At 44.5% G+C, this 14,906-nt stretch overlaps 2 protein-coding genes across 2 annotated transcripts in view; both read right to left on the minus strand.

Moving 5' to 3' along the window:
• Positions 1–14,906, minus strand: part of LOC146979224 (protein NLRC3-like) — a 331,528-nt gene that overhangs the window by 82,480 nt on the left and 234,142 nt on the right. The window lies entirely within an intron of this gene.
• Positions 1,793–10,130, minus strand: LOC146979228 (uncharacterized). The gene is made up of 5 exons (XM_085788803.1): positions 9,775–10,130; positions 6,026–6,258; positions 5,242–5,825; positions 3,813–5,115; positions 1,793–1,848 (listed from the first exon to the last, which is right to left on the minus strand). The coding sequence occupies exons 1-5, from the start codon at positions 10,104–10,106 to the stop codon at positions 1,793–1,795; spliced, it is 2,508 nt and encodes an 835-aa protein (XP_085644929.1). The 5' UTR covers positions 10,107–10,130.

The following is a 14,906-nucleotide window of genomic DNA, read 5'->3' on the forward strand; positions in this document are numbered from 1 at the left end:
GTTGTTTTGTTTCTCCAATGTAGAGGTCTTTGCATTCCTCGTTGCATTGGACTGCATACACCAGATTGCTTTTGTGGGTGTGTGGTGTTCTGTCCTTGGGATGTACCAGTCTCTGTCTGAGTGTGTTGCTGGGTTTGAAATACACAGGGATACGGTGTTTGTTAAAAATCCTCCTGAGTTTTTCTGATACTCCAGACACATATGGAATGACTATGTTGTTTCTCTTGTTTTGTCTTTCTTTCTCAACCACTTTGCTGGTTTTCTTTCTGGAAGCAGCTGCAGTTTTCACAAAGGTCCAGTTAGGGTTACCCTCAGTGAAGATTAGCCTGCCCTACAGTAAAAATGGCATAAGAAGAGGAGTAAAGAGATATATTAAGCGGGAATATATATATTTAAGCATTCAAGATGTTAAATCAAACCCACACAGTTTGAAACAACGTTCAAAACACACACAGCCAGTATCACAACTAAACATGAAGCCTGTTAGCTTAATGCTAACGTATAATGCAAAACCTCATAGACGGCCTAACAGAAATTAGCATCGATATCGCCATTTCGCGGCAACCAAGCCATAGCAGTAAAGCTGCCAAAACCTGGCTTTATCGCTGTCAACACGTCACAGTTTTAATATTTTTTTCATGCAAGAAAGTCACCGTTTAATCCAGAGTCTGTGGTCAGTTCATAACGTTTGTTAGGAACTTGCACCGATGTTTGTTCTGGGAGAAGTGCAGAGTCTGTGTGAGCCCCGACCGGGGACCAGGGGCAGCGGCTGTCACAGCAGCAGCAGCCGCTCTACTGAGGTGATCTGCCGGCGGGGCCGACCGTCCGTCCTCCCGGAGGAGAAAACGAGCCAAGTAACGTATCCACATGCTTTTAGAGGTTTACTGCTGGCTGGTTAAATTATTTTTAAGAGATTAATGTTGGTCTCATTGATGAAATTTAACAACTGTGGCAGTGGCATTAGTTTGTTTGAATGTAAAGTGAGCAGGGCTGCTTCTGGGCTACGTACTGAAATCGCCACAATTACGTAAATAAATAAATGTTTTTCAATGAACCGATCAGTCTTATAATTTTTATTTTGTTAAGTCAACATGGTTACTGTACTTGGGAAAGATTATTACCACTTTATGCCTTAAAATTGGTCGGTATTTCATCAACGTAGCTCAGTATTTTCTTGCTGTGCAGCCATAGAAACAGACGTGGTCCAGCACCACGGGAGGAATGTTTGGAACTATTGAGGGCTCCATAACCCGGAAGTTGGCCCGCCGGACTCCTAAGGGAGTGTCGCCACTCTGTTACGTATATCTATCGCTCTGCCGTAATCTATTCGTAACTATGAAAACTACTGAAATCATAGAAACGTACATCCACAACATCCACCAGCTGCTGTGTTTCTGACCACAACTCAACATCTGCTCTCAGATCAGTGCTGCACGTTGGTTCGACAACAAGTGTCTGAGTTGAAAACAACAGTTGTAGAAGCTGAGCTCGTTCTCTGCTGCTCTGAATCACAAACACTACGACTGCTCTCACCTTCTTCTCTCTGGACTCATCTCAACTGTTTTCTCTCTTCAGCTTCTTGAGAAAAATCCTCACACACAAATCCTGACATGTATGAACCAATGAGAAGCTGAAGCTTCAAACAACTACAACAGCTACAGTCAGTGAACTCACCTCAGAGTCTCCAGTCTACAGTTTGGACTCTCCAGTCCAGCACACAGAAGCTTCACTGATGAATCAGCCAGGATGTTCTGACTCAGGTCCAGGTGTCTCAGGTGGGAGGGGCTGGACTTCAGAGCTGAGGCAACGACTTCACAGTGAATATCTGAGAGTCCACAACGAACAAGTCTGTGATTAGAGAAGAAACAAAATGTGTGAGAGTAAAATCAGACAATTTGTACTAAACACACACAACATGTCATCATGTGATCAACATGTGCTCTTCACACTCTGGTTCAGTTCATCTTCTCTCTTTGTGTTGGACATGAAACAATAATCCTCATCAGGGCTGGGCTGGAAAAACCCATTCAGATTCAGATCCACCTCCTCTTGAATCATCCAACATCCATTCATCAAAGCCCAGATGGATGTTTAATCCAGGCTCCTGCGGCCGGCACAGGTAGATGTGGTCAGGTGAGCTCAGGTGTAGAGCTGCAGGTGTCACCTGAACAACGCTCACACATATTGATTTTCTCCAAACATGAAATTAAGTCAAAGAAAATCAAGGTGTCCAGTCAGGTAGAAACTGTGTGGAGCTGAATGGAAGCAGATCTATGTGCAGGATGTGAAGAAGCTGTGACTGTTGACACACAGTGGAGCTGCTGCTGCTGCTACATCTGCTTTGGCTCCATTCATCATGTCAACATTCATGGTTTTAATAATGCACCAGGTCACAGCATCAGTTCTCTGAGCGTCTCATTCATGTCCAAGTCAAACTGGAGTTGGGACTGAAATCTAAAACACAATCAGGATGTTGAATCAGGAATCAAAGTGAATCAGAGATCAGATGGATTCAGCTGATCAGTGATCAATACCCAGCCCTGACCCTCATCACTCTGTCAGACCTGCACATTGTTCATGTCCATCTTTGTTTGACTTTAATCTTCAGCTTGAAGCTCCAACTGAAACATCTGCATGTTTAAAACTCAGTGTTAAAACATCTGGAGAAAAAACACAACTGACCTGAAACTGGAGAAACGTCAAACTGTATGTGCGTGTGTGTGTGTGTGTTATTGATCATGTCTGGACTCACCGAGCCTTCCTGCAGTTCCTCACAGCTGGGATCAGTCTCTGTCGTCCCTCCGGTGATGTCTTGTACTTGTTCAGGTCCAACTGGTCCAGAACCTGCTCTGACATCTGCAGCATGTAGGCCAGAGCTGAACACTGGATCTCAGAGAGTTTCTTCCATGATCTGTTCTCTGACTCCAGGAACTGTTGGATCTTCTGATGAACTGACTGGTCCTTCATCTCCGTCAGACAGTGGAAGATGTTGATGCTTCTGTCAGGAGAGATGTCATCACTCTTCATCCCCTTGAGGTTGTTGATGGTTCTCTGGATGGTTTCTGGACTGTTGTCTGTCTGACCCAGCAGACCTCCTAACAGCCTCTGGTTGGACTCCAGAGAGAGGCCATGAAGGAAGCGAACAAACAGGTCCAGGTGACCGTTTCTACTGCAGAGGGATTTCTGCATGGCTCTCCACAGGAAGACATCCAGGGGTGGATAACTGTTATTGATCTGTGGATGACTGTTATTGATCTGTAGATGACTGTTGTTGATCTGTGGATGACTGTTATTGATCCATGGATGACTGTTATTGATCCATGGATGACTGTTATTGATCCATGGATGACTGTTGTTGACTTGTGGATGACTGTTATTGATCCATGGATGACTGTTGTTGACTTGTGGATGACTGTTATTGATCTGTAGATGACTGTTGTTGATCTGTGGATGACTGTTATTGATCCATGGATGACTGTTGTTGACTTGTGGATGACTGTTGATGATCTGTGGATGACTGTTATTGATCCATGGATGACTGTCGTTGACTTGTGGATGACTGTTGATGATCTGTGGATGACTGTTGTTGATCCATGGATGACTGTTGTTGACTTGTGGATGACTGTTATTGATCTGTAGATGACTGTTGTTGATCTGTGGATGACTGTTATTGATCCATGGATGACTGTTGTTGACTTGTGGATGACTGTTGATGATCTGTGGATGACTGTTATTGATCCATGGATGACTGTTGTTGACTTGTGGATGACTGTTGATGATCTGTGGATGACTGTTATTGATCCATGGATGACTGTCGTTGACTTGTGGATGACTGTTGATGATCTGTGGATGACTGTTGTTGATCAATGGATGACTGTTATTGGTCAGTGGATGACTGTTATTGATCTGTGGATGGCTGTTGATGATTGACAGATGACTGCTCGCATTGAATCCATGAGAAGAAGGCATTGTGCTCTTCTCTCTCTCTTTGTAGTCTATTCTCAGGAACTTCTTGAGGACCTGTGTGTTCCTGTTGGTGAAACAGTTGAGTATGTAGACTGCAGCCAGAAACTCCTGAACACTCAGATGAACAAAGCAGTAGACTGTTTTCTGGAAGATCACACTCTCTCTTTTGAAGATCTCAGTACAGAGTCCTGAGTTCACCAAGGCCTCTGTGACATCCAGACCACACTGCTCCAGGTCTTCTTGGTAGAACATGATGTTTCCTTCCTCCAGCTGTTCAAACGCCAGCCTCCCCAGCTTCAGAAGAACTTCCCTGTCGGCCTCCGTCAGCTCCTGTGGACTCGTCTCATGTCCTCCACCGTACTTGTTCTTCTTCCTCTTTGTCTGGACCAGCAGGAAGTGTGAGAACAGGTCCGTCGTGGTCTTGGGCAGCTCTCCTCTCTGGTCTGTGGTCAACATGTGCTCCAGAACTGTAGCACTGATCCAGCAGAAGACTGGGACTTGACACATGATGTGGAGGCTCCTGGACGTCTTGATGTGTGAGATGATTCTTCTGGACAGATCTTCATCACTGGACCTCCTCCTGCAGTACTCCTCCATCTGGGCGTCAGTGAAGCCTCGGACCTCTGTTACCCTGTCGACACATGTAGGAGGGATCTGATTGGCTGCTGCAGGTCTGGAGGTGATCCAGACCAGAGCCGAGGGAAGCAGATTCCCCCGGATGAGGTTTGTTAGCAGCACGTTGACTGATGACGTCTGTGTGACATCAGACACAACCTCCCTGTTGTTGAAGTCCAGTGACAGTCGGCTTTCATCCAGGCCGTCAAAGATGAAGAGGAGTTTACAGACAGCCAGCTGCTCTGCTGTGACCTTCTGTAATGTTGGATGGAAAACATGGAGCAGCCTGAGAAGACTCAACCGCTGATCTCTGATCAGGTTCAGCTCCCTGAACGAAAGCAGAACCAGCAGACTGACATCTTGGTTCTCCAAGCCCTCGGCCCAGTCCAGAGTGAACTTCTGCACCGAGAAGGTTTTTCCAACGCCAGCGACGCCGTTGGTCAGAACCACTCTGATGGGTCTCTGGTGGACAGACGAGACCGTAGAGACGTCCTCTCTCTGTTGGACAGGTGAGACCGTAGAGACGTCCTCTCTCTGTTGGACAGGTGAGACCGTAGAGACGTCCTCTCTCTGTTGGACAGGTGAGACCGTAGAGACGTCCTCTCTCCGTTGGACAGGTGAGACCGTAGAGACGTCCTCTCTCCGTTGGACAGGTGAGACCGTAGAGACGTCCTCTCTCTGTTGGACAGGTGAGACCGTAGAGACGTCCTCTCTCTGTTGGACAGGTGAGACCGTAGAGACGTCCTCTCTCTGTTGGACAGGTGAGACCGTAGAGACGTCCTCTCTCTGTTGGACAGGTGAGACCGTAGAGACGTCCTCTCTCCGTTGGACGGGTGAGACCGTAGAGACGTCCTCTCTCTGTTGGACAGGTGAGACCGTAGAGACGTCCTCTCTCCGTTGGACAGGTGAGACCGTAGAGACGTCCTCTCTCTGTTGGACAGGTGAGACCGTAGAGACGTCCTCTCTCTGTTGGACAGGTAAGTCTTTAAAGATGTCGTTGCACTTGATTGTAGTCTCATGGAGGGTCTTCTTCTTGGACGTTGTCTCCAGCTGTCTCACCTCATGTTGGGTATTAACCTCTTCACTCTGTCCCTCTGTGATGTAGAGCTCAGTGTAGATCCTGTTGAGGAGGGTTTCACTTCCTATTCCACTTCCTGTTCCCTCAGTTCCTTCAGTCACTCGTTCACATCTGCTCCTCAGACTGATCTTATGTTGATCTAAAACCTCTTGCAGACCACCATCTGCTGAGAGACAAGAGACAGAGTCAGACTGAAGACAGAGAGTCTGACAATCTGATCAGATTATTTTCATCAGCTACAGAAAAACTACAGACAACAAAGAGAAGGTTTGAATCATCATCTTAAATGTCAGTGCTGTGTGATGGAACAATGACTCTGGAGAAAACAACAAATGACCACATCAGCAGACAGATGTTCAGTCTCACTTTGTCCACAGCTGCTCTGATTGGCTGTCTGTAGTCCACCTCTGGTTCTGGGTCTTTTTCCACACTGGGGGCAGGAGGGGGGTCCTGAAGAACCAGACTGGTCCCAGTCTGAGGTGAAGCACTGTCTGCAGAACCAGTGTCCACAGCTGGTGGAGACTGGATCCTTCAGGACGTCCTGACAGAGACCACAGCAGGACAGCTGCTGGTCCACAGAGACACCACTCCTCTTCCTCCTGTCAAGACATTTCTGGATCAACAACATGTCACAGCTCCACATCTGTGCTCTGATTGGTTAACCACCGTAAGTGGGTGGGGCTTCAGTAAGCAGAGGAGCAGAGAGAGAGAAAGTAGAGGGACGATTGACTTGGATCTTAGACCAGCTGGTGTCTGTAGTAGACTAAGTTACTATTACATTAACTCTACTTTAAAGGGATATTCCGGCATAGGTTTAACCCATGGTCCAACGCACCGTAACACCGAGTTAGACCCCCCCTTGAGAGATGAAGTCTGCTAACCGCTAGCTTCTCTAGTTGTAGCAACTTTAGCAAAGACTGCACCATAACAAACAGCGCAGTATACGGATCCACCAGCCACCGATCAAAAAGCCACTTACAGCCACAAATAATGCTCAGAACAGCACCAAACGTCATCAACAGTACAAACAGGGTCCCATCCCATAATACGAGGCATCAAACACCTGTTAGCTTTGCCTCGTTTCTATTGAAAAGAGACCAAAACAACTCACCCACTCTCCTCCAGTTATACGCTATGCAGCAACTTTCCGTGTCCAGCATAGAGTCCAGGCACTGACAAAACATGTCCGAGTCTGACTTGCAGCACAAACATCTGGTTTCAGCACAAACATCTGGTTTCAGCGGCCACTGGCAGGCAGTGACCACACTGACCACTTGATTCCTCCATTTCCAGCACATAGACTCCACCGGCTCTCTCCCTCTTTCACTTTTCTACTCCATTTCCTTCAGCTCGTCTTCAGTAAACTCGGTCTCAAAGTGGTAGTGGCGCCCATCAAAATGAAACCAGTCGTCATTGTTCTCAAACTCCATAAACTCAGCCGTGTTGTCCCTTCTGTGATGTCTGCTTGTTACTGCCATGGTTACAGGTAGTCCGCTGGCGTGGAGGCGATTACCGAGTGAAGTAGAGTCCCGCAGCTCAAGGATGAAAATGTGTGTGTATTACTCCATATAATGCAGCCAAAGTTCCTATGTATCTTGCCTATCAGTTTCTAAAAGTTATTATCGAGTGTTCACAGGGAAATGAATGGAATTTCTAACTTTATATATTTGCGGGAGAGAATCATGTAAACAAGTGCGAGATTAGACGTGACGTCACACGTGCGATCAGGATGACGTTCGTTACCGGAAGAGACTGTTTGTAACATAGTGAAGCAGACATCACAGAAGGGACAACACGGCTGAGTTTATGGAGTTTGAGAACAACAACGACTGGTTTAATTTCGATGGGCAGCACTATCAGTTTGAGACCGAGTTTAGGCTGAAGGAAATGGAGAAGAAAAGTGAAAGAGGGAGAGAGCCGGTGGAGTCTATGTGCTGGACCTGGGGGAATCAAGTGGTCAGTGTGGTGGTCACTGCCTGTCGGTGGCCACTGAAACCAGATGTCTGTGCTGCCAGTCGGACTCAGACGTGTGTTGTCAGTGCCTGGACCCTATGCTGGACACGGAAAGTTGCTGCATAGCGTATAACTGGAGGAGAGTGGGTGAGTTGTTTTGTAAATAAAGTATATCAGCGCTGGACTCACTCCTGACAGAGATCCTGCGAGAGCTCTGTCACTCTGAGTCCAGCGCTGATGTACTTTATCTGTGACCTGAGTAAACTCTACTACTTTTGTACGAAAGACTTCTCTGGTTTATTTGGCGGCACGGTGGCACAGTGGTTAGCACTGTTGCCTCACAGCAAGAAGGTCCTGGGTTCGAATCCCCGGCCGCCCAGGTCCTTTCTGTGTGGAGTTTGCATGTTCTCCCCGTGTCTGCGTGGGTTTCCTCCGGGTGCTCCGGTTTCCCCCACCACTAAAAACATGCCAGCTAGCTAATCCTCCAGTCAGTGCCCCTGACCAAAGGCACTGGCTCATAATCTGGAGTTGGTCCCCGGGCGCTGCACCGTGGCTGCCCACTGCTCCTCAGGGATGGGTTAAATGCAGAGAAAGAATTTCACTGTACTAGCTGTATATGTGACAAATAAAGTACCTTTACCTTTATTCTTGGGCTTCCAATACACAGAATCGGGACTAACACTAGCGTATAACTGGAGAAGAGTGCGTGAGTTGTTTTGGTCTCTTTTCAATAGAAACCAGGCAAAGCTAACAGATGTTTGATGCCTCGCATTATGGGATGGGACCCTGTTTGTACTGTTGATGACATTTGGTGCTGTTCTGAGCATTATTTGTGGCTATAAGTGGCTTTTTGATCGGTTGCACGTGGATAAATAGACTGCACTGTTTCTTATGGTGTGGTCATTGCTAAAGTTGCTACAACTAGAGAAGCTAGCGGTTAGCAGACTTTGTCTCTCGAGGGGGGGGGGGTCTAACTCAGTGTCACAGTGTGTTAGACCATGGGTTAAACTTACGCTGTAATTTTCTGTTTTCTATAGTGTTTTTGTTTCACTGCGGGGGGACTCACCCTCATGCTGATGAATACTCCGGAGTAGTTTTTTATTCCTCAAACTGCATCTGGAGACCCGGGAGGCCGGTTCGTAGTCCAACGAAACCTTTATACAAGAGTCAGCGCCGGACACAAAACCGTTCATAAAACTACACAAAAACCATTTAATCTTCCTCCACACTGCTCGTCCACTGCAATCCAAGTGTCCTGAAGGGAGATAGTCCAGAGTTTACTGGAAACAACCTCACTTAGGACATTTTTACAGCCTCAACAGTCCTGGATTGAATTTGCCTGGTGCGTGCTCTCACGTTCAGACGACGCACGCGGACGTGACCGAACTTGCCTCAATGACGTTGTTTCCAGTAGGGCTGTCCCAATTATCATATTTTGATCATTGAATAATCGCGGACATAAAATCGATCAAAATCGAAGCTTCGACAGCCGGGGGGTGCGCGATCGTAACGTCTGACATGGGGGTTGAGGAATATTTCAACGTTTTTGTGTAGTTTTATGGACCTGTTTGTGTTGGGCATGATGCACGCGTGCGTCGCCTGAACGTCAGAGCGCGCTCCAGTCAAGTTCAATCCAGGACAGTTTAGGCTGTAAAAATGTCCTAAATGAGGTAGTTTCCAGTAAACTCTGGACTATCTCCCTTCAGGACACTTGGATTGCAGTGGACGAGCAGTGTGGAGGAATATTAAATGGTTGTTGTGTAGTTTTATGGACGTTTTTGTGTCGGGTCCTATTACTCTCATATAAAGTTTAGGTTGGACTAGGAACCGGCCTCCCGGATATCCAGATGACCTTTGAGGAATAAAAAACTACACTGGAGTATTCATCAGCATCAGTCACTAATGACTGAATTACATTTCATTTTTTGGTGAACTATTCCTTTAAAGCTCATGTTGATCAGCTACAGGAAGAACATGGAGGAGGAAAAAGTCCAGATGTTGTTTCATCAGATCAGTTCAGAAGAAACATGAAGAGACCTGAGCAGTTAGTATGAAGACACTGATCAACCACAAGAACCAGTTCCTGTTGACTCACGGTCACTATGAGCTGCAGGACCTCAACACACTCAACACTGGTAAAGAGGCTGGAGCAGGTCTCTTACCGGGAGTCTCCAGGTCCAGGTCCAGGTCCAAGTCCAGGTCCAGGTCCAGGTCCAGGTCCAGGTCCAGGTCCAAGACTGAAGTTTGGAGGATCAAATCTGGACCGGTCACTCTTCACAGACCAGCTGGAGGGTCCAGGTCCAGGTTCAAGACTGAAGTCTGGAGGATCACGTCTGGACTGGTCACTCTTCAGAGATGGACAGGTGGGTCCTGGAGACTCTGGTCCGTCCTCCTCTTCCTCCTCATTAACATTCATCTTCAGGACTTCAGTCAGTCTGAGAGGGAAACCAGAAACACTGACTGTGAGCTCACACAGACAAGAGAAGTAACACATTTGAAATATTTATTCATGCCCACATAAAAAGAAAGTACAGGGGTTCTTGCACGAGGGACATAAATACTGCCAGTGCAGTTGACAACAGGAGTCGGTCAGATACAAAGTGCCTGGGCAGCTGAACACAGTTACATACATGATGACCTACAGGTCAGATAGAAAGCAGACATCATTCAAGGTTACAAAAAATACAGTCTCATCCAGACTGATTCCAGTAATAGCCGATACTGAGCAGTACCTGGCCAACTGTTTAGCTCTTCTTTTATGGAGGCCGGCCATCTGAAGGCCCCTCACAACCAACTTATGTATGTCCCAGACTGCCAAATATAAAGACTAGAAGTTTACATTTGTAGCCCAGCTGAGAGATGGTCTGCTTCAGCTGCTGCTATTTTAGCGCTTTGGTTAGAAAGGCCTCCTCAAGACTGTAATCAAATGGTGCTTTTCCACTACACTTTTGACGGAATGACACGGCATGGCTCGGCTCGGTAAAGGTGCTTTTCCACTACAGCTTCATCTATAATCACCTGCTGATATGCAGGTGTTAATGGTGACATGGGGCTTTGATGCTTCATCTATAATCACCTGCTGATATGCAGGTGTTAATGGTGACATAGGGCTTTGATGCTTCATCTAGGATCACCTGTTGATATCTGTGAGAGCGCATGTATGAGTGCACACCGCTGCATCATAGATGTAGCTATAACTCATAGACTGTATAACTCCATGTGCTGCAGACAGACTGAATGTGGAGTGAGCGAACCTTCGTGAGTTATAAAGCCATCAACATGACTTCCCAGTGGTGCCTGCTAGCCTACCACTTATTCCACATGCTTAAAGCTGTGCAGAAAATAACACTGAATTTGAGCCCACTGTGGGTCTTAACATTAGTGTAATAACTCATCTATCAGACGATGGAGCCCAAACTTTGTGCAAAATTCTATTTTTGATTAAATCTGGGATGAAAGTGTGGTATTTTTTTTCGCATTGGATAATGCAGGCGCACCAATCAAAGTCAGACCAATCAAATTTGTTTTCCTTACTCGGGTAAACTCGTGCAGCAGCTTGTGACAACTCGGCGCGACAAACAGGACAAACAGCCATTTCTGTACACCTTTAAATATGAGTCATATTCATAGACTGGTCATATTTCAGTGCTTAGAGCACAGTAAAATGAAAGCTCTTATTTGAGAAACACTGTGAAGCTGCTGCAGTCATCTTGTTAAGAACAGGATAATGACAGCTGTCTGTGGAGTGTGGAGGCTGTTTATCTTGTCACAAAGGACAAAAACTTCTAATTTGTCTGACATTAGGCTACCTGAATGTAGTGAATCACAGCAGCAACAGGAGGAATCACTCATTCAACTTAATTCTCGTGAAAATTTTAATTTGTTTCCAGATTAAGTTCATTCTGACTTTGCTGTTAAACTTTGCTGTTCTTACTGTAGAAACATGCACTGTAGATTAGCAGTGAATAAACTCAGGTTGGCAATAATTTGTTGACACAAAAGAAATGACACCTTTTACGGAGTGGATAAACTTCAAATAGCCTATTCATTTGTCTATCTATTTTGGTTCATTCTTCTGTTGTTGGTAAAAGAAAATAAGTTATATTGTGAACCCTTGTGTGGGGTATTGTGAGTATCATCCAATCCATAAAATTGATAGTGATAATTGAGAAAGCTTCGTGATTTTGCTCTCAAATCACACCAGATTGCTGCATTTCAATTTACAAGGCGCACAAATTTTCGGGGGTTGGTCCTTGCCATACCTTGTCTAAAACTGAAATGACGCCACTGCTCGTCGCCAAAATGTAATATCCTTACGATATTATAGAAGAATGGACTGAGACGGGAGCTACGTTTTAGGTTTCTTTACTGTTTTCAATATGGCGGACATACATGTGGTGGCCCTGAAGTGCAAAACACAACGGCAAATCAGGCAACAACGGCAAAAGAGAAAACACAACACAAAAAGAGAAAACACAACGGCAAAAGAGAAAACACAACGGCAAAAGAGAAAACACAACACAAAAAGAGAAAACACAACGGCAAATCAGAAAACACAAAAGCAAAAGAGAAAACACAACACAGAAAGAGATAACACAACGACATTAACCAAACCAGAAAAGGTAGGTACCCTCGAGTGGAATACGTCAACGCGGCAGCCATCTTGGTCCGGGGGAAGCCGTGTCTACTTACAGTTTTTCTCGATTGTTTACACAACATTTTTGGTGCTTGAGACACAATGGCCTCAACATCTAACTCATGCACCAACTCCCCTGAACCAAATCTGCTAAACTACAAGAAATTCCTGCTTTACACTCAATTTGCAGTTCTATAACACACTTATTTCAAAACACTACACACAATTCTCTGCATTTGGCTCAATTTTCATGAAGAAAATCTCTTGTTTTCACGAGTAACACACTGTTATTCAAAATTATAAAGTTAGTTTCCCTACTATGCACACTGACTCATCACACGGGTAAACACCTGTCACACAGTTTTACAATTAGCAATCAGAGCTTTAGCATAAAGGGCAACAGGTAGTGATGGACTGGCACCAAAGAGAGAGAAACCAAACAGAGAAGCCACACAACACAAACACACACACACACATATATAGCAGTGATCATAATGATGATGACAAAAGAAAATGCATTGATCACCAAAATTGCATGTTGATAGAGGGATTCGAACCCAGACTAGAACAAAGTCTTTGACTACACAGTGCTGCTGAGCTACATGTTAGTCTCATCCCATCAAAATTATGTGTTCAGTCTTTCAAAATTGGTCGGCCGTAAACCAGCTGACCCCGAGCAACTCTTTTTTTTTTCAGATCAGCACGGCTGCATCGTCACACGACCACCTCGGTCGCGTCTTCACGCATTTCATTTGTTTCTGTGTATTTGAGTGTTCTGAGTATAAAAACAATATTCTAAAATTTTACAACACATTTATATATGTACTGTCTGTAGTTACAGTAAAAAAACCCAACCTAAGTCATTATGATGAATGGAGTAGAAGTGTTTTCCATTCATCCTAGTGTTTTACACTGAGCACATCAGTGTTCAACTGGTTCTTATAAATGTCTCGTCATATGATGGTTTGTGTCATTTGAGACTAAAATAGCATTTTGAGAAGAAATAACATTGTTTTGAATGTAAAGTTTCATTTTGCAGGAGCAGTGAGGGGTTTTGCCCATTGTGTGTGTGTTTTTGGATTTGTGTGTAGAGTTCTGAGAGTATGAGGCATGCTTTCAGAAAATGTGTGTAAACAATCGAGAAAAACTGTAAACATACACTTAGATACTCAGACACCCCACATGCATAAATACACTGTTTTCTGATTTGCCGTTGTTTAGTAATTTGTCGTTGTGTTTTCTCTTTTTGTGTTGTGTTTTCTCTTTTTGTGTTGTGTTTTCTCTTTTGCCGTTGTGTTTTCTCTTTTTGTGTTGTGTTTTCTCTTTTGCCGTTGTTGTCTGATTTGCCGTTGTGTTTTGCACTTCAGGGCCACCGTACATACAGGTCAAGAGGTCAACCAGTCTAACCAGCCTCTGCTGCCACCCTGAGGACAACTCCCTTCATAACACAACATGGTCACTCTTCTACAGAAACATTATTACACAGGCTGAACATGCTCGGCTTTACAGTAGAATGATTGTACAGCATGACACACACACACACACACACACACACACACACCCCGGGTTTAGATAGATTTATATTTTTATATTTAAAGTGAATCATGTCAAGCTCAACTGTATATTTTTATATTTCAAAGAATCATGTTAATTCCAGCTATACAGATTATATATAGAATCATGTCTAACCCTGTAACTATGTAAATGTACTTTTTATGTTAATTTGTTGTATTGTTGTGGGGACTACGGATGTAATTTAGCACATGTGCTAAATCCGGTGTATTTACTGTGGGTACTCTAGCACTCACTGTCCATTAATATGCATTGTCCCGACCAAATAAACAAATAAAGTAAAAAAAAAAGTAAAAGTTTACTCTGCTCTTCTTTACTTTCCTTGTCTCTTTTTTTGTATGTCAGTTCATCACAACAGGCTGAGACAACAGGAAGTAGCTGTCCTCCTTTAGTCTCAGTGTCTCCGTCTGGACACAAGTTCACTCTGACTCTTCTTCCCTCCACACTTCACTTCACAGGGACTGAGACTCACAGACTTTAACGGTGAATAATAATAATAACGTTGGTTTAACACTCACCTAGAGCTGCTTCACTCTTAACTCCTTCTCTCGTCTTAAAATGGCGTCTGAACTAAATACTTTCATTTTAATATCTCCTCCCTCCCTCTGTTTTACAGGAAACCACGACACTGAACAGCCTACTACGGCCGTTGACTTGTATAACTTACAAAAGGTTCAGACAAAACCTTTGAACCTAGTTACATCACTGCACTACACTACATCACACCACAACTGAGGAAACAGCTTGTAAAACCACATGGATTTCAAATTACAGATTTTTTTTTGTCAATTCTCGCATTTTGGGGGCCGGAAGGCAAAACAAACACCCAAAAATATGTTAAAGAGCCTTCAAAAAGTTGTATTTCCATAATATATCCCCTTAAGTCTTTATTTAAGAACTTAAATAGAGACTGATGACTAAAACACGTTACTATTTGAAATAAAAATGCATGTTTTTTAGCATATTTCATGTCATAACTAATGTTGTCAGGTGGTACAACCAATTTAAACCAAAAAATTATAGGTTAAATTAACCAAATGGTTTCCAAATGTAATGTAGCCTATGTAGTTATTATACTGAATATAT

This window comes from Trachurus japonicus, chromosome 10, assembly GCF_045865225.1.
Source record: "Trachurus japonicus isolate A0001 chromosome 10, Traja_1.0".
NCBI classification, from domain to species: Eukaryota; Metazoa; Chordata; class Actinopteri; order Carangiformes; family Carangidae; genus Trachurus; species Trachurus japonicus.

Coding starts and splice junctions, on each gene's coding strand:
- LOC146979228 (XM_085788803.1), bottom strand. CDS start 10,106: ATGTGTTACTTCTCTTGTCTGTGTGAGCTCACAGTCAGTGTTTCTGGT. Junction 6,259..9,774: donor CCTGGACCTGGAGACTCCCG/GTAAGAGACCTG, acceptor ATGTCTTGACAG/GAGGAAGAGGAGTGGTGTCT. Junction 5,116..5,241: donor AGAGAGAGGACGTCTCTACG/GTCTCACCTGTC, acceptor CCTGTCCAACAG/AGAGAGGACGTCTCTACGGT.